We start from the raw sequence: 23645 nt of genomic DNA, 5'->3' as shown, positions 1-23645 counted from the left end.
AGCCAAATGCATGCAGTATTTTAAAATTTAGCTACAAGTTTAGTTTAGTCAGTGGCACACCGTCATTTCTGACTCACTCCATAGGTCAAAACAGTTCTCAGGATGAATCCCAAAGTCAAGAGGTAATCACATAATTCTCCGGAGGAAGGAAAGGGGAGGACAAGAGTGCTTCTGAACAATAACACTCACCAAAGATGTCATGAAGTGAGCACAATACTCTTTTCCCCTGAGCTCAAATATAACTCTTGTATATTTAGTAGCCACTAAAATATAGCTGCTAGGAAACATGATAAAAATGACGGGAAGAAGAAAGACATCTAACTTACACTTCAGGTTTATAATTTTTTATTATTTTACAATTTTTACAATATTTTTTAACAGAACAGTAGATCGGGACTCCAAATTCTAGCTTTCCAAACACTATTGTATTTTTGAGAGCATAATATTTGTTGTGACTAAATTTGAAAACATATGTACACATTAAAAATGAACAAAATGTCATTAGATTTAAAAATATAAATAATGTGTGAATTATTTCTGTGTTGTTTGTTTTGGAGAGAGAAAATATTTAGAATCTTTATTAGTTTTTTTTTTACTTTTCATATTAAAAATATGGATACATTTTTCAGTTTTTAAACTAACATGTATAAGAATGTATACAAAATGGCACAACGCTAACCACCAGATACATAGCCACTTCTAAAGTCATGCTAGCAAAGTAAAATTATTTTTTTCATTTATACTACTTATTTCCAAAATGAACTTTTAAAATGACTTCAGTCTTTCTTCCAAATGGGTTCTAATGGTTCAGTTAAAATGTTATCATTTATCCTTCCATAAATCCACAATTAGTTTCAACATTAGAACAGAATGAAATTTACACATTTTTAATAGAAGATGGTCTGCAAGTTTATTTTCACAAAATGATTGCTATACTTATGTATGTGAAGTAAAATTTCACAGTGACAATACAGTAGAATCAAAAAAGAATTTTACTGTTAAACCAATGCAAAAATGCTTAAAACAATGGCTCTGACAGGATATAGAAGCCTGACTTTTACCTGTAGATGGGTATACTTGCATTATCTCTAAATTGAACACATTAATGGGGAGGGACCTACTACCTCTTACCAATACAAGATGGTATTGTTCTGGCTTGAATTAATAAATTTCATTTAACTAAGTAGCATACATTTACATATAAAAGTCTTTCCACAAAACTTCCCACAACTAGAAGCAATTAAAGCAATCCTAAGGCATAACTACTATTCTTTTTTTAAGCAGTCTTAGAAAATAGAAACTGGACAGGTTTTAATTAAAGTAAGTAAATTTATAAAGCATTGATAAAAACATAACTGCGATGTTACTTCTTTATCTCTTAACAATCAATAAAATAATTTATCTTTACATATTATCCAATAAGTCTCTCTATCCCTTAACTCCTGCCTACCATATGCTGGAAAGGTGGCTTGGAAGCCAGAAGCCCCAGGACTTCCATCTGGTTATTGGACAGAGGAGTCTCCCAGTCTTGTCTATTCCTAGATGCTCACTCCAAGCTTCTGACTTTCTGATGAACATGTCACAACCTCTCTTTTGGAAGTCTTTGCCAGGAGTCATTGTTATGCTTGGATGTAAGTTAAAACGTATGTCATTCCGAGTTTAAGCTCTGCCTCCTTTACAATGGAGCCTCATGAGACTGGGGAAGGTAATTAAGATGCCTGAACCCCAACTTTCTCATCTGACCAGTGAAAGCAGAGAAGGGTGAGAATGGGGGTGGGTGGGTCTTGCTTTTTTTAATTTTCAATGTTGTGGATCACAACATTGCCTGATATCATAGTCCCTTGTTGAGATCTATGTTGCCAGAGCTAGCACCTTGGACAGTAAAGTGACTATGCTGTACTGCAGACACAGCTAATGCTTCCCCTTCTGCCTTTCTCAGTATTTTCAAGGTCTTAAAACATGTTCTCCGAAGACTTCAACAGGCACAGGGTGTGGCCCTTGCTGCTGCTGCTCCTCTCATCACAGTTATCACCCCCAAAGGGACACAGATGTTCTAGCCAAACCTACACATTGCCCACATACTTCACTCTCAACAGTGTGAGTTAACTGATTTGTGTCTCCTAATATCCCTAAAGAAAGGAAAAGTGGTGAGACCAGGCATATAGATCCAACCTACATTCAAACAATCCTTTTCATTTAGTAGAATGAATTACAATAATTATTCCATGCCCATTATAATCTACTCATGATTATTTAAATGTAAAATATGAATTCAGTTACTATACTGATACTTGAGGAATACATGGAAAAAAGAAATTTCACAAGGTTGATGATATTTTACCTTATTGTCTATCTTTAGGTGAAAATATTTCATGCAAGTTGTATAATTTCCACATGCAACCTAAGAACTGGTATAATCTGATCTATTTTTAAAAAATAAATATATGTATAAAATAAAAGGTATTTTAATGATTATATGCACATAATTGTTCAGTGTAAATGAAGATATATTAATATTCAAGACCTATATGTCAATGGAAATTAGAAATAAGAAATTGGTTTAACAAGGAGGCAGTATCTGAATTAAAGAATAACTAATTTGACTCTATGATGTGCTTTACAAAAGGCTGCCAACCAGGAATGACTAAAAACACTGAACTTCTATGAAACCTTCCAGACATTTAAATGTAATTTTTCAGAGAAATGAGAGATTCATTAAAATAATGTAAATCAAAATTACATTTCATAAACCGAAGAGGATACAAAATTTAAAAATAATAGAAAAGCAGGAGGAGATTGCTTCTCCTTTAGAGATATAGAGGAACAGAAGGCAAATAGTGAAGAAAACTGAAACAGTTCTATTTCCTGTCACACACGCCTTGACCTTTGTTCTGAAGGTGTGGAAAATATCAATATAACACAAAAAAGAAAAATATCAAATGGTGAAAAGACAATATTAATAAATTGAGAAGTCTAAAGATTTATTTATCAGCTTCAATATAGTATGATTAATAAACAGAATTAAGATAATCACTGAAGCTTTCTAAATTCTCATTCCTAGAAGGTTCATTATTTCAAATTGACCTTTCAGCCTTTGTTATTTTCTACCATGTACTCTTTCCTGGTTCAGGCAATTTATATTTGACACGTACAATTTCACAGAGAGCAACACTTATCCACTTTTATAATCAAAGCATCACATACTATAAATCACAAGATATAGAAAATATTCTATCACATAAGGGAGAGAAGGGAAGGGGATAAAACACAACACAGATACTTAAACAAATTAAGCAAATAATTTTGGATGCATAATATCCTGTCATCTTCATGCTACCAGTAGCTGGCCAATGAGTGCAGAATTTCTTTCTTTAATTAAGGCAGCAATAATGATGGCACCTTGCCTTAAACTCTCCTGTAGCTTCTGCTCATCCTGAAAATAAGTAAAACAATAATTATTTCAGTACAAAAACATGACATACATTAAATGTGATAAGGAGCCACTTTGCAAGATCTGCTGCTATATGGACTTGGAATTTTACAACCCTGAACTTTGCTAACTGGCATAAACTCAGTCCCCTAAATAAAGGGGAAGTGCTTTTGCAATTGCTTTTCATTACAGACAATATATATATCTGCTAAAGATATAAAGAAAAATACTGATACAATTTCAAATGCTAACAGAAACAAGATTATTTTCCACTAATCCAATTTCTGACCAATTTTGGCTCTCCACTGAAGTGTGAATATTTCCTCAATGATGCAAGTGTTTCCTTCTCTTATTTCTGAGTGTTCTCCAACTTGGTTATGAACTGTCTGTGAGTACTGGCGTGGGGAAAACCTGTTGTTTGTGAAGTAAGGATCAGGAAAAATCAAGAAATTATCTCACAAGTTGCTAAGATGTGGTTTTACCATTGAAATTATATTGCTTGTGAAAATCTGTTTATTCTACCTAGTTAGGCTTCCTGAATGTATGAAGATTATAATGTGAATGAAAAGGAAAAGTGGAGACAAAACTAGTAACTTAAGTTCTCTACCTTATGAACTATTATGTATTTTTAAAAAATGTATGGATATGGTAGTCCATCTATGAACTCTGGCGTCATCCTTAATACCCTATCCCAACATCCGATAGATCCTTACCATTTACTGCATCTACTTCCTACCACTTTTTGCCTCTTTGCACATAAGGATATGGTATTAAGGAGGATGACACTCCAACTACCACTGCCAGCAGAACAACTCTGTCCTCAGTTACAGAAACAGTCTCATAACAGTCTCTCTGGAGATGGGCCATCTTCTATCCCAATTCATGAAGCAGTCAAAATACTTATTATAAAATGTATTTTAAGTGATTTTAAATTTTAAAATTACATTACTCTCCCACCTAAAATCCCTTGAAGGCTAACTTTTAGCCGCAGGAAAAAGTCTAATTCTTCTACCTGCTAATGAAACATCTATTATCCTTTCAACTTCCTGCCAGTCCCTTTAAATCATTCCATTCTCTAAGCCACATAGGACTATTTAAAATTGCCAACACAAACGATTTTTCTGAGCTTGCATCCCTCTGCACCAGCTGATTCTTTTGCCATAAAAGCTTTCTAGCAACCCTCTTAGCTTGGCTAACCTAATTACTCTTTGTGGTTCAATTCAGGTATCTTGACTCCTAAAATCTTTTCTGTCTCTTATCCTACAGCCCAGTTTGGGTGGGGTGACTGTTTCCACAGCTGCAAATTCCTCTACTAGCATACTGTATTTTAAGTCTTTTTAGTTGGCCACTTATTCCACCAGATGATGATTTTGTAATGTAAAGAATTTTTCATTTTATCTCTGAATATGGAACACTTAGCTCAATGCCTAACACATGGTTGCACTCCATAAATTATGAGAAATCCAAAGCAAAGAAGGCTCTGACTATGATAGAGATATCATCACTCTTTCAGTTTAACTCATATGTTGACACTGACTGCTGTTTCTTACTGTGTTTACTCCTATTTGCATAGTTAGCCGGAAGCCTGGCAATAGTACTGAGAAAAAGTATTCTTGAAGCCTCACCACCAGCACCATGCCTCCACCAACTCTGGCTCTGGGTTCTTTATCTATGAGGATGATGGTGAGAGGTTGCCTCTGCTTGAGCTGTTCTGTCCCATCAATTTCCCCAGTCGCTGACTGGGGATGTAGCTCAGTGGTAAAGTCCTTGCCTAACACCTGCAAGGCCCTAGCTTCAATCCCCAGTAGTGTAAAAAAAAAAAAAAAAAAAAAAATCCATCAATTCATCCCTGGGTAGAACTGTGAAGACCCACAATGGCTGAATAGTGGGTTATTTTGTTTCTTGCAATTGGTTTTTATGTGACATTTCAATATTGGATTTAAAATATTTTTCTGGTTTCCAGAATATCACAAGTCCTAAATCACATATAAACAAATCATTGTAAAGTTAAGAATGTTTGGTCTTAAAATATTATATGCATATATTGAAGTAGATATCATCCATGTCACATCATTCATAAACATACAAAAAAGTATTCTAAAACTGAACAAAATGCAACTATTGGCATGTATTTGTTATATTTGATCAATTAACTGTACAGTGTAGGAGGATCTAAAATTCACATTTACTCTCTAGTCTCATATATTAAATTGATAACACAGATAATAATAATTAAGCCTTCCTCTTTGGGAATGATCAAGAATGCAAACAATAATAAATGCTAGCAAGGCTGTGGAGGAAAAGGAACACTTGTACATTGTTGGTGGAACTGCAGATGAGTATAACCACTCTGGAAATCAGTATGGAGATTCCTCAAAACACTAGGGATGGAACAACCATATGACCCAGATATCTCATTCCTTGGTATTTTCCTAAAAGATCTAAGATTGGCACATTATAGAGATTTTACAGTAGCTAAATTATGGATTCAAACCAGGTCCCCATGAACAAATGAATAGATTAAGAAATTGTGATACATACACACACACACACACACACACACACACACAATGGAGTTCTACTCAGCCATAAAGATGAATGAAATTAGGGCACCTGCCAGGAAATGATTGGAAATGAAGAATATTATGCTAAGTGAAATAAGCCAAAATCAACTTAAAGGTTAAATGTATTCTCTCATATGAGGAAACCAGATTTAAAAATAAAGGAAAGGGGGAGGGAAGGATAGGACATTATAAAGATATAGGGAAAATGAGAAGTTTAGAAAAAGAAAATTGAGAAGCAGAAAGGAGGGATAGGAAAGGAGAGAATTCTTTTAAAGTTCTTTAAAACATCATGCTATGTGCACATAAATATACCATAGGGAATTTCACTGTTATGCACAAGTAAAAAGAACCAATCAAATATAAATAAATATGAGCAAAAGGAAGTCTAGTAGAGTAAGGAGAAGGGAAGGGGGAGGAAAAGGGGAATCAAATTCCATGCATGTATGAGTTTGTTGGAAAGAACCCAACTGCTATGTGTAACTACAAAACTCTAATTAAAAAAAAAGTCTATTTCTATAGCTCTTTTGAAACCAGTTTATACTTATCATTATGAAAGCAGCACAGTAACAAATGAAGAAATTAAGTGTTTAAGATCTGGGTATTAGCAAAATCATATTTCTATACCAGAATAAATCTTATCTGCTCATTTAGATAGCTCTATAGCACATATTTTAGTTAATAACTTAAGATGTTCTCTTAAAGATTAATTTATTTCTGCAATTTTTATAGACTTTAGTTTGAAAGATTCAGTGAGAAGACTCTATGTCATTCCACTGATTGTTTTTCCATTTTGCCTGAACTCATTCGATTATTTTTTTCTCCTTAAAAATCTGGAAATTTAAAAACTGATTGGACAACATGGTAAGACACACACATACTCAGAAAATTCTATTATGCACAAAGATGCACAATTTATAAATTGTTAAACTCATCTTAAAACTCCTTCTCTTGATAACATAGAAAAATGCAAAGTCAAATGTTTCTCTTAAAAAATCATTTTTATAATGACTGGTGAAGTTAAGCATTTTGCTCATATACCTATTAAAGGCAAACCAAAACCACATTGAGATGGGCTATTATCAAAAAGGCAAAAGAAAAACAAATGTGGGCAAAGAAGTGAAGTACAGGGGACCCTTTCACACTGTTGATGGGAAAGTAAATTAGTATAGCAATTATGAAAAACAGTATGGAGGTTCCTCAAAATATTAAAAATAGAACTGACTTCCAATAGTTCAACTTCTAGCTATATATCCTAAGGAAATAAAATCTTTATCTTGAACAGACCTCTACTGTTTTATGTTCATTATAGCAATATTCAGAATCACCAAAATACAAAATCAGCCTAAGAGTCCCTCAGTGAATGAATGGAAAAGAAAATGCCTTACATTTACACGATATAATACTAGAAAGAATGAAATCCTGTCATTTCCAACAACATGGACGAACCTAGAGAACATAATGTTAAGTGAAATAAACCAGGTACTGAAAGACAAATATTATATGATCTCACAGAAATACACAGTAGAAAAGTTTTAACTAGAGGCTTGGTTGGTTATAGAGTAGGGAATAGATGAAGATGTTGGTCAAAGACTATATAATTACAGTTAGATAGGAGTTATTTATAAAATAACCCAGAATAGATGAATATAGAGAGACAAAACTCAGATATATAACTGAGCAGGCTTAAGGGTAGAGGGAAAGCTTATGTGGGAAGTGAAAAGAAATGGGGAATGACTACCATTAGTTATGAAGTTTCTTTCTTGGGTGATGAAAATGTTCCAATCCTGATTTTTGTGATGGTTGTACATCTCTAAACAAACTGAAAACCATTAGATTTCCTGCTTTTAAAGGGTGAATTATATGTGAATCATACATCAAAAGTTGTCTTTGAAAAGTATGTATTGTTGCAAATGGATATGCAAAATATAACTTGTTTGAATCCCTTGAGGATGGTGGGGAGCAGAGGATACATGAATGACAAATGAGAATATATAAAACATACTTCCTGGTGAGTTCCAAATATTTTAGAATAAAAGTGTTTAATATTAAACTAAGAAAATTAGGTCAGTATGAGCAATGAAAAGTTACATTGGTAATACGCACTCTTGATATATGAAAATGACATTTTCCTTGATAGTCTTGCTCCACTCAACCTTACCCCAGACTATGAGAAAAACATCAGATAGATTCCAGAGGGTGCTCCTCACATTCCAAATAAGTACTCCTAAAAACTGTCAATGTGGGAGCTGAAAAAAGCCAATCTAAAAGCAGAATAAGGACTATTAGATATAGAAAGTGTGTATAGGAGGGGGGAGTAGAAAAGGGCAAGTTGACCAATGCGTGCTACACTTGTGTACAGAAATATCACACTGAATCCCATTAATACATACAATTCATATGTGGGATTAATAATAGATTTTAAATAAAAGCTAAAATACTGTTCAAGATCCCCAAAAACAATGTCTGAAAAACTATCATGGCCAACAGCCTAAGGAGCAGAATTAAAAGTAAGGTGGTACACTAAAACAGAAAATATAGTAGATGAAACAAAGAAAATCTGAATAAATTAAGAACTGTTGATAATAATATACCAATGTTGGTTCATTGGCATTACAGGAGAAACCAGGTACAGGGTTCACAGAAACTCTATATCATCTTAGTTTTTCTGTAGATCTAAAATATATTTTTTTAAAAAAGTAATTTTTTCTTGATAGTAGAAATGGTTATGTGTTAGAATTATAAAACTTGCATTACAACGGTTATTTGTGTGCACTTGCTCATTTGTATGTTCCTTGAATAAAATAGGATATTCCTTTAATAGATTATGCAACAGATAAAATGCTGGCATTCATATACCAACGTTGACAATTTTAAGTGGACTTTGAGAAAATTATTGTTGTATTAGCTCTCCATATATTTTGGTTTGGATCTTAAATGTCCTCCAAAGGCCCATGTGATAAAGGTTTAGCTATTGGGAGGTGCTATTGGGAGGTAGTGGAACCTTCAGGAGTCTGGGCCTGGGAGAAGGGCATTGGGGGTGACAGTGGGACCTTGGCCACTACTTCTTTTCCTCTCTGCTAACTGGCTGCCACAAGGTGATCAAGCCTTCTCTACCAAGTGCTTCTCATATTACATGAGATAATATGTTCCCAAGGACATCATGAACTGAAATGGAGCCTTGATAAACCAACCTTTCCTCCTCTAAGATGTTTATCTTGGATCTTTGTTACAGGGGCAGAAAGCTGACTAACACCACATATTCATCTAAAATATTAACAGGTAATGAATATTATTTTTATAGGGTGTACTGACTTCAACTATGATAGAGAAGCTGATTAACATACACAACTATTACATCTGAAAAATTACTGATTGAGTTCTTGCATAGTAACAAAAGCCTGGTCTATAATCCTTGAAAAAAAAAAAAGCCTAGTAGCTAACATTCACAACAAATGATTTATTGAGATCATTTTTCCAAAATACAAAGAAAAGAGACCAGAGAGAGAATAGGAAATGCTTTTGAGCATAAAAGATAGATTACAATTTTGAGTTGGCAAGATGGGCTGAATTTGTGCAATGTGCAAGTAATGTCCCTGACAGGAAGCTGTTGCACAAAAGTCCTAATAATTTGCTAAAAATCCTCCTTTAGTCCTGGCTCAGCTACTAACTCCATGTCCAGTTAAAGACTCAAATGAAAACTTGCGGAGAACAATGACTGGGAGGCTGGAGAGTTGAGCAGATAATTCAAAGCTGCACTGGGCTGAGGAGGAAGAAATTAGATTTGAGTTTAGCTAGAATGAAGAGACCTTGGTGTACACCTACAGCTTCCAGTTGAGATCTCTGAAAGGCCATGACCTTGGCTTAGGAATAAAGGCAAAACTGAAGTGGACTTGCCCCAAGAAAGTAACAACTTACACAGATCAAGGTGATCTCCAAGTAATACAACTGCCTGCAGGAACAAATTTTTATATTCTTTACTGGAAGCTAAAACAATCTAGAGCGTTTATGTTTTGTTACTAAAGTGTGGCATGGAACAAAACACTACTAAACAAGTAAAAAAGCAGCAGGCAAAGAGACAGGGGGAAAAAGGAACCCGTAATTAAGAGAAAATGAATAATCAATTTAAACAGATCCAGAAATGATATTCATTCTGGAATCAATATGCAAGGGTTTCAAAACAACTGTAATTCATATGCTAAAGAACAGAAGAAGAAATGTTGATGAAAAGAGAAAATTAACATTTAGAACATAGAGTCTATAATAAGGAATATTTCTAAATTTTAAAAAATGAGACTTGAAATTAAAAATTATCTGGACAGGTTTAACAAGAGACAGTCAGAGACAGAGTATTAGTGCTCCCAAAGACAGGTTAAAAACAACAATAATAACAAAAAGCTTGAGTCAAGGCACAGAAGACATACTGAATTTGTATCATAACCATTCTTATAGTGGCACATCAGTATCATAAGCATTTCAAGAAATGTGTTAAAAAGTAAATAAAAGCTACCCAAATTTAATTTACCAGGAGTTAATTCACTTTGATACTTCAGCAACTTTAATTTCCAGGGTTCAGGTTTCTCTCAATTTCAGTTAATTAGCTATAAAGAGCATAAACTGTAGAGACTGCATACCATTGTTTATATATTCACACATAAAAAGCAAAAGAATGTGTTTGTTGAATAAAATTAAAAAAAAAAACAACAGGAGGCTATTTAATGCTGTAAGATGTACTAAGGTATGCATTTTTTTCTTAAGTTTAAATTATTGTCATGACTATCATTACTTGTTTAATCATCCTGTTCACTTCCTAATAATGTCAATATTCTTTAATTTCAAAAATTCAAAACTCTATCCTCTCATACAATAATAAAAATTTAACTTATAACTGAAAATACAGCATTAACTCTTTTTTTTGGTTGCAACTATATTATAGCAAAAATAGACATGAGCTTAAAAGGGAATAAAGCATTCTCTGTAAGTAGTCAGTTTTCTGAAAATATGCAAAAGAAAAAATATCAAATGCTAAAAGAAATATTTCTGGATGATGGATTTTATGACAATTTTTTCTTTGTGCTTTGCTATATTTTAAAAATCTCCATAATGAATTTATTTTATGCTTCTCATGAGAAAAACAAATCATTTTAAATTTAGTTTTAAAGTTGTTTGGGCTCAGGAATTCAATTTGTTTTAGCATATAAAATAAAAAATATAAAACATTTTCCAAATTTCCAGAGAGCATTTCTCTTCAGAAATATGTTCAAAATTTGTAAAAAGAAATATTTATTTTCTTAAAAATTCTAATCTTCAGTAAAAGGCCCCCAAAAGAATCATATTAAAAATCTATAAGTCTTAGACTTATATTGCATGAAATGTTATGAAAAATATTGTGGAAGTCAAGCTAAAAGTAACTAAAGATTTGTACTTAATTTTATTCAGCATCTACCAATAGTTCACTGAGACCTTAAAAAGTTTCTTAAAAGTTGGATTTTAAGAATATTAGGAAAAGTACCAAAAAGAAAAAAAAAAAACATAAAATGCTATTTTTAATGTTCTAGATCCTCAAACTAAGTTATTCAGGGTTAGAGTTTACTAAGAGTCTTACCTAGAAACTTTTAGTTAGCTATTTCTCTATCTCCTACACAATTTCAAGATGAAATTCAAGATTAGGATGAAATATACATGGTTAGATGAAAGATGAACAAGAGAAAAGTTCTAAGTATAGTTATGTCTTAAACAAATAGGATAATTCCAAATGTAGTCATAGTGATTCTGTTTTGTCAGTGGAATCTTGTATAGTGCTTTGGTCTTTCATATGTTTTTATCTTGACTTTATTATAAACTGATGTCTTTATTTGACTGTATCTGTTATCTTTAGCAAAGCAGTGTGGTCTGAATGTAGCAATTCTCAGGGGACTTCTAATCCTTTATCAAACTTTAAGCAAAGCAAGGAAAGTAGAGGTCCTTTAATTTGACAAGAGTTTGGGAATGAGAGCAATACCTCAATAACTCCTGGCAGCTATTTTTTTTTTAACCTCCTCTGCAGCTTCCTCCATGATGTTTGGACCAGTAACAGCTGCAGTTCCAGAAGTAAATTACCAATAAGTCACAGTCTACAAATAAATATACCAGTTGTTGATATTCTATGATACTTGTGTTTTCACAGCTCCTTAGTAACTGTCCCTTTTAATTTTCTCAAAAGACAAGTTTTGAAGAAAATATTCCCAGAGGGAGCATTTATATTTTAAAACATTTTTCAAAGTATATTTTAAATATTAAATCTTGTCACTGTCTTATGCAAATGTTAAGTACTTAAAGAAGTGTAATTAGGCTGTTAAAATCCAATTTATGTAGATTTTATAGAATTCTGTCTAAAACAATAGTAGGAAGAACTATGATGCCATTGTTCTTCAAATCCTTATAGACACTTGAAAGGAAATTTTTAGAAATAATCATCTTCCATAGATATCACTCTTATAGAACACAATGCATTCTGTTAAAAGAACTATAAAGTTAAAATGTATGTGTATATATTTAGGCTTCAGATGTTTCAGGAGATTACACAATCCTTCTGGAAGGGTAAACATTGCATTGTTTAAGCAAATTCCATACCTAACACCTAATTCAATTTCCATGAGTTACAAAATTGTTCTGAAATTCAGATTGCTTACTGTTCAATACTAATATCAGTTTGTGATCTTGTTTTGGTAAACCCATGTGAATTTTTTCTCTAAATGTTACAAAATTTCAAAGACACTTAATAAATAAAATTGCTGCAGCTATATCTGTACATATGTAACCTTATTCATAAATGTGCAGTGTACACAAATCTTAAGTGGCAGACTTTATAAACTTCCAACCAAGCTTGTTAATGATCTTACAACAGTAATACTACTAATATTAAAAAATTTCTCTCATATCAGTATATATATATGTATATATATATATACTGATATGAGAGAAAAAAATTGTAGTGGTGACATACTGTCCCCTAGTGGCGATAAAAAGAAATGTTCAGTATCCCTCAATTTCTGAAACTACAAGAAAAAGTAATCACCTATTGATAGGGTTTGAGAAAAACAAATCAGCCCTCTCCAAATGAAAAGCATTTCCCCCATGCTCCTTTGAAACAACTGCCTCCAAAAAATCAAGATAACACAATACTAGTAAAAATGTACTTGGATTTACTGATTAGCTATCATCATACAACAGTTTTAATTTCCTTTAATCTCCAAGTCTAGCACAGGACCTGAAAATACAATAGTTGCTCAATAAGTTTCTGTCAAATCAGCTAATTAAGAAAAAAGAATTAACCTGGAATGGATAAAACAGAAACAAGACCCTGGGAACAGAATTGATACTTTGCTGAACAGAAACTGAAATTAGAAATAGTAAAAAATTAGTAAAAACTCAAACCCCCAAACCAGAGTATGCAACACAAGATTACAAATGGGGTAAAATGAGGGCAGCCAAAAACACCAGACATCTGGTTTGAGGCCCAAGCAATTAATTATTGTATAAAATTTCTAGATCTGGAACTTATCAAACTATCATACCTTATTTTTACAACATTATTCATAATATCAATTCGACAGCTTAATAAAGTTGAAAAAGTGGTCTCATAAACAATGTTCCTTTGAATTAGCAAAACTGTTTTAATCTTGTACAACTCACCCAACAGTTACCACATCGTACAAGTTTTCTATTGTGACACTCTCACCAGTTCATCAGTGGTACTCCAAACATGCTAAACCTCCATATATATACAGCATTCTATACCTAGATTTAGTAGAATGGCTTCTATTTGCCCGTGGCTACTGCTCTAAGATCACTAGAACAACTATTTTAAACCATATTATTTTCAGGATTTCATCTTAGCATTCAAAAGACCACACATAATCAACCTCATTCACCCTTCTAACTGCAATTCTCAAACCTGTACTATAAAGAATTTGCTTTCTTAGCAATACTGATTTAATCACTATCAACACCTCCAGAAAAAAATGGCTTCCAATTAATTATCTAATTTAGATTACTTTTAAAGATCCAACTGTAACAGGGTCACTTATGAAGTCATCTACTTAACCCATCAGCAATTCATGTTGTTATAATTTTCCTCAAAATTCCTTAGTAATATTTTTATTAGTTTTGCATATTTACCCAAGTTATTTTTTCCACAAAATGTACCAAAAGATAATTCTCCCAAGTTGTGTTCTAACCTCAAATAAAATACTATGTTCATACTATATATAATTAATAAATATTTACTAACTAGATTATCTAATCCTATAAAGATCCAACTTTATAAATAACCATTAAAACATCTTTCAAACATTAAAAATTTTAAATAAATAATGTAAAATAAATAACATCCTAAAATGAGAAAAATCTGTATCTGTATTTGGAAACAGGAAAGGATGTCAAAAAACAAGGAATTTGTGCTGCATGATTTCCCCTCCTCTGAAAGAATATCTGGTCTTAGAAGTAAGCATAAGGGACTGAAAAACATATATTAATACCTCAATTCAAGGGAACAAGGGCAGATAACAAGGGAGACATCCTCTTACACAGGGTGACTTTATAAACAAACAAGCTAAAATAGATATTGGTTGGCAATAGTTACTGTTTTAGATAACATGATAAATGATACAAAGGCTGGAAAGCCTATTTAAAGCATTTATTAAGTGGATGTTAGGAGAATAACATTAATAATTTAACTGATGAAAGACTGGTTAAGTTTTGTTCCCATAAAATTTAGTTTCAAAGAGTTTTGTTTTTTCTTTTCTTTTTGGTGTGTGTGTGTGTATGTGTGTGTGTGTGTGTGTGTGTGTGTGTGTGTGTGTGTGTGTGTGTGTGTGTGTGTTAGTCAGCATTTCATTACTGTGACTTAGATAGGTGACAAGAACAACTTAGAGGAGTAAGTTTATTTGGTTGCAGTTTCAGAGGTTCAGTCTATGGTAAGTCAACACCATTGCTCTGGACCTGAGTGAGGCAGAACATCATGATGGAAGGGTGTGGTAGAGAAAAGCAGTCTGCTCCTGATAGCCAGGCAGCAGAGAGGAAGAGCTTGACGAGTCAGGTATAAAATATAATTGCCAAAGACACATCCCCAGTGAGCTACTTCTCCAGCCATGCCTCACCTGCCCACAGTTACCACCCAGTAATCAACTTAAATTATTAATTCATCAAATGGATGAAACTACTCATAAGATTACAGCTATCATTATCTAATCCTTTGAATATTGCTATATTGTCTCACACATGAGCTTTTGGGAAACACCTCATATCCAAAACATAAGAGCTTATTTGGGTTTTGTCTGTCTGTTTGTTTTGTTTTGTTTTGTTTTTTTAATGTGCTGGGGACTGAACCCAGAGCCTTGCACTATAGGTCAGTGCTCTACCATGAGCTATATCCCCCAGACATTAGTATCAAATTTTTAGTTAGAAATTTAATACAATAAAAAGGAACTCAAATGGGAAATGTACAGATTCAAATATATGTAGTTGGTAGAAAAATGGAGAGGGGAGAGGGAAGGCAAGAGAGTGTGTGTGTGTATGTGTGTGTATGTCTGTGTTGGTGGAATTATTGATAGAAATTTATGTTCAATTAATAAAGAAAAGACCTGTGGTTAATGATCATTAGACTCTTTGAGTGCTGGCTAAATGGGTTGGAAATTAGTATGTAAAGTTTCCAAGTTTCACAAAAACAAACAACAAAAAAAGTCTGTCTTAAAGACCACTGTCTTAAAAACTTTAATTATTTCCCAAAAGAAAGATGTGAATTTCCACCTGTATAAAGAATTTTGTTATGAGTAGACTGATGCCAATTTTTGTCTTAGCTGGCAAAAAAAAAAGAAAAAGAAACAAGTAAATAAAAACAAATAAAAACAAAATACTACACTGGCAAAGGTCCTTCTGTAATTCTATAATGGAGAGCAGAAACAATCCTTTTTCAAGGTTACATATGGTAGAATTAGCGTCTGTAGAGCTCCTTCCTAATTAAGAGGTAGAGATAAAATCAGCAGATACATGAGACAATTATCTAGGTGGAAAGAACTTTCTGGAATAATCAGAATTAAATAACTCTTTAGAAAACAATAATTTTTAGTGCAACAATAAAATTTGTTAGATAATATTATTTTCGTTCTTAAAGATAAAAGAAGATGCTTCAAAGAAATGGAAACAAAGTAGGGATAATCGAATGCAGGAAAGACTGAATGTAGATATTAAATAAATGTATCTTGAATTTAAAAACCTTATTCAAGGTAATAAAAAACTGAATTATACAAACACAAGCCAGACTTGAAAATATCTGGAACTCAGAAGAATAAAGAGTGAAAACACTGAGAGAAAAGTATAAGTGACAAAACCAAATTATTTAAAGGAAGCCTGGGAAGCTTAAAATGTTTCCTTCAATATTCTGAAAATATTATAAAAATCATTATAATTATGCAGGGGAAAACACAGAGTTAAATTAAGGTAAGCATCTGCAGAGAGATACCATTTAGTATCTTGCAAAATTAGTGAAAGAACAACAAAAAGAAGCCATACTCAGAGGATATGTCATATTTAAAGATAGAAAATTTAACAGCCTCCAGCAGACAATATAGATTATTTTCAACAGACAAGATGGCTGATGCATAACTTCACTAAAATGCTAAAAAAAAAAAACCAGAAAATAGATCAAAGGAAAAGACTGTGAACTAAAAATCCTAGCTGTGAGATCAACAAAAATATAGATGCAGTGATATGTAAAAGGACCATGAAGGTATATGATTCATGGAGCCTTTCTTAAAAAAGGAGCATACTGTAATTTGTTCCTTTTTTAAGAATAAACCATGAGACCAATTATACATAAAAATAAATCCAGCATTAGAATTTTCAGACATAAAAATTTTAAAACTATGTAATATGTTTAGATATAAAATAAAAAGCAAGTATTTCAAACATACCTAGATTACAAACATCTCAAACATAAAGTCTCTCAAATATGTATAGATTTGAACATTAAAATAAAATTTTACATATTAAAAACACTGTTGAATATTAGAAAAAAACCTCAAAAGATGGATCAGACATTAAATTAGATATAGCTGGAGAGAGAATTACTGAAACTGAAGACAGAATTGAGGAAATTACCTAAAATGAATATGAAGTGGAAAATGTAAAAGGAGGTAAAGAAGTTTGGAAGATATTACTAATGTTTAACATATATTTAATCAGAATCTCCAAAAGGGAGAATAGCGACAATGAGGAAAAATAATAAAGGAGATTGGGTCTAAAATTTTCTATAAGTATAGAACACATGGATTCATTCACAAAGGAAACCTAGTGAGTCTCAAAATACATAAAAAGGAAAATTTTTAAAAAGAAAAACTTTGGAGCACTAAATTAAATAGAACATTAAAGTAGACAGAAAGAACATATCTATAGATGACAATTTAAGTCTAAAATCATTTTTTACTACAATGATGACAGCAAGAACAAAATGACATTTTTGAAGTGCTAAAAGCAAAATGCAACAAATAAACCCTCCAAATGCTATAGAATTAGAATGTTTAGACATACCCACCATGTGCAAACTATTTTTCCAAGAATGAAGATAAAATACATGTTCCCTCAGATTAACATAACATTGGAGTTCACACATAAAAATCCTACTGGCTAAACGATGTACCTCAGGTAGAAGGAAAAAAAGTCTCACAAGTCTAAGAGAAAGACATGGCAAATAAAAAAATAGCTTTAAAATAACTATGTAAATGTAAAAACAATCAGTCTCCATAAATAAAATAAAATAAAATCTAAATATAGAAGATATTTAAAAGAACAAGATAAAAATACTGGATAAGAACAGTAACATAAAAGGTGGGAGTTGAGTGGATAAACTTAAAATGACCTAAAACTGAATAAAGATTTGGGAACGTGACTAAAATACTATCTTTAAATTGTCATATAAACATGCAAAATGAAATTTAAAAAGATCTACTAAATGTCTAAAAATAGGATGTAAAACTTCTAAAAAAGGAGAAAAAATGGAATAAAAACCACTAGGGGCTTGCAGGTGGCTAAAGCCAGGGGGTTTCTCAAAATGAGAGGAGGAGGGGGAGAGGGAGAGAAGGAGAGGGAGAGAAGGAGAGGGAGAGAAGGAGAGGGAGAGAGGAAGGGGGAGAGAGAGAGAGAGATAGAGAGGGAGGGAGGGAAGGAGAGAGAGAGGGGGGACTCGAGGGGAGGAGAGGAGAGGGAGAGAGAAAGACCCAATGTTAATGAGCCCTTATATTCCTGCACTGTCAGAAAGTTTTGCGGCTAAAGAAGTCTGAAAGAAACATGGACAGAAGAATGAAGGGGATATTTGGGTATAAAATTGATCTAAACTCACCACTCAAAAAGGTAAGCCTGACTGAAGTGTGAAGACACAAAAAAGTCTGATTGTGTAACCAGCAGAACTGATCTATACTTGATTTTAAGTGGCAGCCTACTCCTGGGAGAGAGAAGCACATGAGTAGAGAAAAAAATCTATGGCAATTGAATATTGAAAGGGAAAAGAACCAAGAGGGAAAATAATTAGGGTCCTGAGATACAAAAGAGAACTAAACATAGGAGTACACATAACTCCCTCCAACATTAAGACAAATTACCTTCAACACCTGCATATTGCTACACTGACAGAAGAGGGCAGCATTGATTTAGGTATAAGTAAATTAGGCAACTCACAAAAAATAAATAAAAAATAACTGAATCATAGTATTTCACAAAAAAGAAAAAAAAAAAAAGATTCAACCACCCTCTCACCCAAGGAGAAGGGAACTACAAAGCAGAAGCCTGAAAAGCATTTTTACATAGTTGTGGCTATCAGAAACATTCTAGTTTCACATACTCCAAAATAAATATCAATAAACAATTAGATTGCACAGGAGTTGAGAGTGAACCAAAATGGATTATAAACATCATCAACTGAACTGAATTATTTTTTAAATAATCAGACTGAAGAAGGTGGCAAGAAAATAATCAAACTTAGAAAATTGTACTTTTATTCTATCCTGTAGGAGTTGCATACAAGTATTATCCTCTAGTAAATTTGTCTTCCCAGAGGTATGGGCTATCAATTCTGAAATTACACTTCTGTGTATTCTAGGTTGAACAGGTAAGAAAACAAACTTTGAGGAATAAGTCTATATATAAGGGAAGGAGGATGCTAGAAAGATCCCATGATGTTGCATTGTGGAAATAAAGATGTTAGGGTAAACTCATTGTCTTAATTTAGAATATATATTACATAAAAAAAATATACACATGGATATAGAAAGAGATGACTATATTTCTGTATGTAAAAATACATACAATTCCTAGTTTTATCCACTGAAAGGGAATACAAATAATGACACACTAGGAACAGTAAGCACTCTTAGTGCTCAGATCATGGTTTCTAAATACCATCTTTTAATAAAAGAAATGTGGACTTAGAGAAATTGCTGATTCCAAGGATAAACAAGGGAAAGGACAAGATGTGAATTATCTCTTGGTGCCAGAAAGTAAGGAAGTATTCAAAATTTGATGAAGTCATTGCAAAAACAATAGAAACGCCCAACAAAGGACCTCACATAGTTAAATCTGTGAAAACTGGGACAAAATAATACTAAAAAGTAAAATCTATGAAATACCCACAAGTTCACTGAGGAAAGAATAATGAAGGAAGAAGGAATAGGCAGACCAATGGCATAGAAATCTTATTATAGAATTCCAGTTAATAAAAAGTGGAACACTGATAGAAACAGAAAAACACAATTCGACAAGCAACATCATATAATGATTTTCAATAAGAATCATCAATGTTTACTAAAAATTAGCCTGAAAAAGTATGATAAAAAATCAGGATTTTACATTCTCTCAGGGTCTCTCCATAAATGATAATTCATGATAAAGGTAAAAATAAATTCTTAGTGGAAAAAACTTGGCAGACATCACCTTACCCAGGTGATCAAAGTTAAAATCAACAATAATGAGACAGATAAACATCATATGGCTCCAGATATGATGCACTGAGAAAAACACAATATTACTTCTGTGGTTTTTCTTGCTGAAAACACTTATACTGTGTTTATTCACCAAGAAACAGCAGGGAAATCTAAAATGAGAAATTGTACAAAATAACAACTAGTATGTATCAAAACAAAGTCACTAAAGACTAATGTATCCCACATTAAAAGAAACTCAGAGTACATGATAACAAAATGGAACCTGTGTTTTAGAATTAGATCCTGAACCAGAAAAATGTTTATTAGTAAAACAAGCAACAAAACTTGAATAAGACTGAAAGATGAAATAATAGAGTTCAATCAATGTTAAGGTCCTGATTTTCATAGTGTGGTGAAATAAGGTATCAGAGCATTAGGAATTCTGAGTCAAGAGTATACACAAATTCTTTATATAGTTTTTGGAACTTTTGGTAAAATGGAAATGATCTCAAGGTGAAAGTTAAAAATGATAAAAAATTTAAAAAAATGAAAAGACAATTTAATCAAGTCGTTAAAAAAAATACTAGGAAAGTGGGACAAACAGAAAGCAAACAGCTCAGTGAATAAAACAAATCCAAATATTTTTCTAATTTCAATAAAGGTAAATGTTTCAAGCTAATGGGTGGAAGCACAGATGTTGTCATGTTAGATTGAACACTAAATGCAGCCATATCACCTTTTTAGCAGTCATGACAAAAACACAGGGACACAAAGGGCTGAAACTTAGTGACTACAGGATATATACCAGACAGGCATTTACCAAAATAAAGCATGGCTCCCTGAAAAACAAAAACCAGCATCACAGAGAGAAGGTCACTACAAAACTTATAGAAAGTTAAATTCACCAGAAGCAGGTTTTGGATGTTGGGAGCAATGAAGACTCTTTTGGATAAACCTCAGATGCCAAGGAGACCCTCAAAAGGAGAAATCGAGCAGGGGATTATACATATGAGTATGGAACTTGGGAAAGAATCACCTGCATATGAGAGACATTTAAGACCATGGAAGTGAGTGAGGATTCCTAGGGATCACACAGGCCAGTGTTCTGAGAATCTGCAGCACCAAGGATCTAGCAGAAGCAAAGAAGCTGGCAAGGGTTCTAAGATTTTTCTTTCTAAGAAGAAATGAGTACACTTTATACAAGGAAATCAAGAGAGTGTGATATTATGGAACTTTATATTGTAAAAAGTCATGAGGAAGAAAATTGCATCTTGTTATTCATTGGCCCTAACAGATTGTTACTGATAATGACTTTCACCTTGATCAAACTAGTCAGGCTCTAAGTCATCAAGACTTTCACCCAGATTTAGCAAGAACCACTCTCATTCTACACACTATCTAGCAAACTTGCTACCTTACCAAATTTCTCAGCTCCCAGCATTCCCCAGGTGATATTTGATCACCTTGGCTTAACTTCAGCAAGAATCTTATGAAGGTGGTTAGACCACAACCCCCTTTACCCTGACATTAAATCCCATCATTATACTAAAGATACGTCAGTATTTGAATAAAAGAAATGTTAAAAAAATCATGGTAGGCTATTAGAATCAACTTTGTGTGCACTTTGTAGACTATTGCCTCAAAAAAATAGCAAGAAAAGTTATGACATTATTGTTATCATTGTTCTCCAACACTTTATTTCCATTTGCTGCATCCCTCCTCACACCATAAATCTGCATGTCACCTTGTATTCAGAGTTGAATCCAATTTCTCTCCCATACAGCAAAAGCCTATTATAATGATCCCTTGAATAAAGTCTTCCTTACCATCTTCAACAAGCATCAGAATAATATTTAATATTACATAAAATATAAATTATTATGTAAAGATAGACAGTTTAATAGGTTATGAAGTAAAGCAATATGACTAAAAATTTTGTAAACATAAGGCTCTTAAAAGTATATCATAAAATCTTACAATGTGAAGAGGTAATGAACAGGGTTGAAAGTGGTACTGAATCTCTGATTTTCTTTATACAGACACGCCTTAATATATTAAATCACCCATTTTAAGTAATAAAAAAGTAAAATTGCATTAAAAACCAAAAGTTATCAGCAGTAAAACAGTATTGTATCTTATAAAATCACTAGGAAAAGAGTAAATAAAATATAATAAAGCGTATGAGGTAAATTCCATCATTTAGACACTTTTAAACCAATAAAGGTCGAATAAGTCAATTTAAATTCACATTGATAATAACTTAATATAAACTTCAAACCAGAAAATAAGATCTATAGCATCTAATTATTCAATAACTCTATTGGAGACAGTCTCATCCAAGAAAACCTCTTTGTGTTTACAGTTTGGATCCATTAATTTTCGTGTATTTTAACATAAAATTTTTAAAAAATGCAGTTCCTCTTGAGATGTTAGATAATTTAACAGCAGAAAACTAGGAGGAGTTAACATTCATACTTTCAATGGCATGTAGATTTTTCACCTCCAGAATGGAAAAAAAGTTAATTTATATTTTATGACATGAATAGAAACTAATCGGTGAATAAATCTCTTGGGTCAATAATAATAAAATCCCTAACTTGAAAATTGGGACACTAACGATTTCAGAATTTGTAACATCCAGACAAAAGGTAGAAGTAGCCATTTTTTAGTATGATAATTGGGGAATAAAATTCTAAAAGGAGTTCTGTAAAACAGATGTAGTGGACATGAAGCAAATATTTACTGAGTCAAAATGTCATTTCCCCTTGTAGTTTATATGGCCACACATATACATTACAAAGGTAGTCAGGAAGCTTGTCAATTTCAGGAACTGTCATGCCATAAAATGATAAACTATAGGGAACAACAAATACCAGAGTTGAGCAATTATAGCAAAGACAAAAATAAGAATTTAAACCAAAACATACATTGATCTGTCTGTTATGGTTGGTGGGGTTTGGCATGATCCTTGGCAGGATCTGTTTTATATTGAGAAATAACGAATGTTTGCTTTCTCTGCTGACATGTTTTCAGTGAGGTGTAGGGCATAGGAAAGGCTAAGCAACATTTAATTATTGCTCCAGCATTATAATAAACTGAAAAAGATCTGGGGAGAACACAAAAAGCAGCACATTAGAAATCTCCTGTGGCACCCTGGAAACTCTACAAAGGAAATGCTAACATGTTTTCCATTCTCTCAGCTGAAAGCATAATTCTCCAGTTTCCTGGATATACTAATTTCATAAAGAATAATTTGAGTGTTATATAGAACACACACAATCAAAAGGAAAAAAGAACTACAAAATCTTTCTTCCTTTTATTTGTTTATTCATTCTGATTGGAATTGGAAGGTCTTTAAAAGACCAATAAACGTCTGACGGCTATAAATAATTAAAATCTAGCAAAGAGCAATAATAATTTCAAGAAAGAAAGTGTCCATCTTGATTATTCATATTGCCAATAACAAAGGCAAGAGACTACAACATACCGAATGCTAACTTATGAAAACAAAAATGATTGATAATCTTCCTAGGAATATATTGAAAGTTGACAGTAAAATTGAGTTCAGTGATAATAATTCTGGTAATTATATATATCATTCTTAATTTTTTTCCTCTAAAAGAATGAAATATTTATTTCCATGTCTTGAAAAGTGAAACAAAAACTTAAAACTGAGTAACCTAGCCTGCACCAATTTGTTTT

At 32.6% G+C, this 23645-nt stretch overlaps 1 protein-coding gene across 9 annotated transcripts in view; it reads right to left on the bottom strand.

Moving 5' to 3' along the window:
- Positions 1–328: 328 nt before the first annotated feature.
- The window catches only part of Crppa (CDP-L-ribitol pyrophosphorylase A), a 287503-nt gene continuing 264186 nt past the window's right edge, over positions 329–23645 (bottom strand). For all 9 annotated transcript variants that reach the window (XM_078040033.1, XM_040291723.2, XM_040291722.2 and 6 more), the window contains one exon: positions 329–3433. In XM_078040033.1, coding sequence (XP_077896159.1) covers positions 3329–3433 — 105 coding nt within the window. In that variant the 3' untranslated portion in view covers positions 329–3328. The remainder of the gene's footprint in view (positions 3434–23645) is intronic.

The sequence above is a fragment of the Ictidomys tridecemlineatus genome, chromosome 2, assembly GCF_052094955.1.
Source record: "Ictidomys tridecemlineatus isolate mIctTri1 chromosome 2, mIctTri1.hap1, whole genome shotgun sequence".
NCBI lineage: Eukaryota > Metazoa > Chordata > Mammalia > Rodentia > Sciuridae > Ictidomys > Ictidomys tridecemlineatus.
This window is presented reverse-complemented; position numbering and strand designations above follow the sequence as displayed.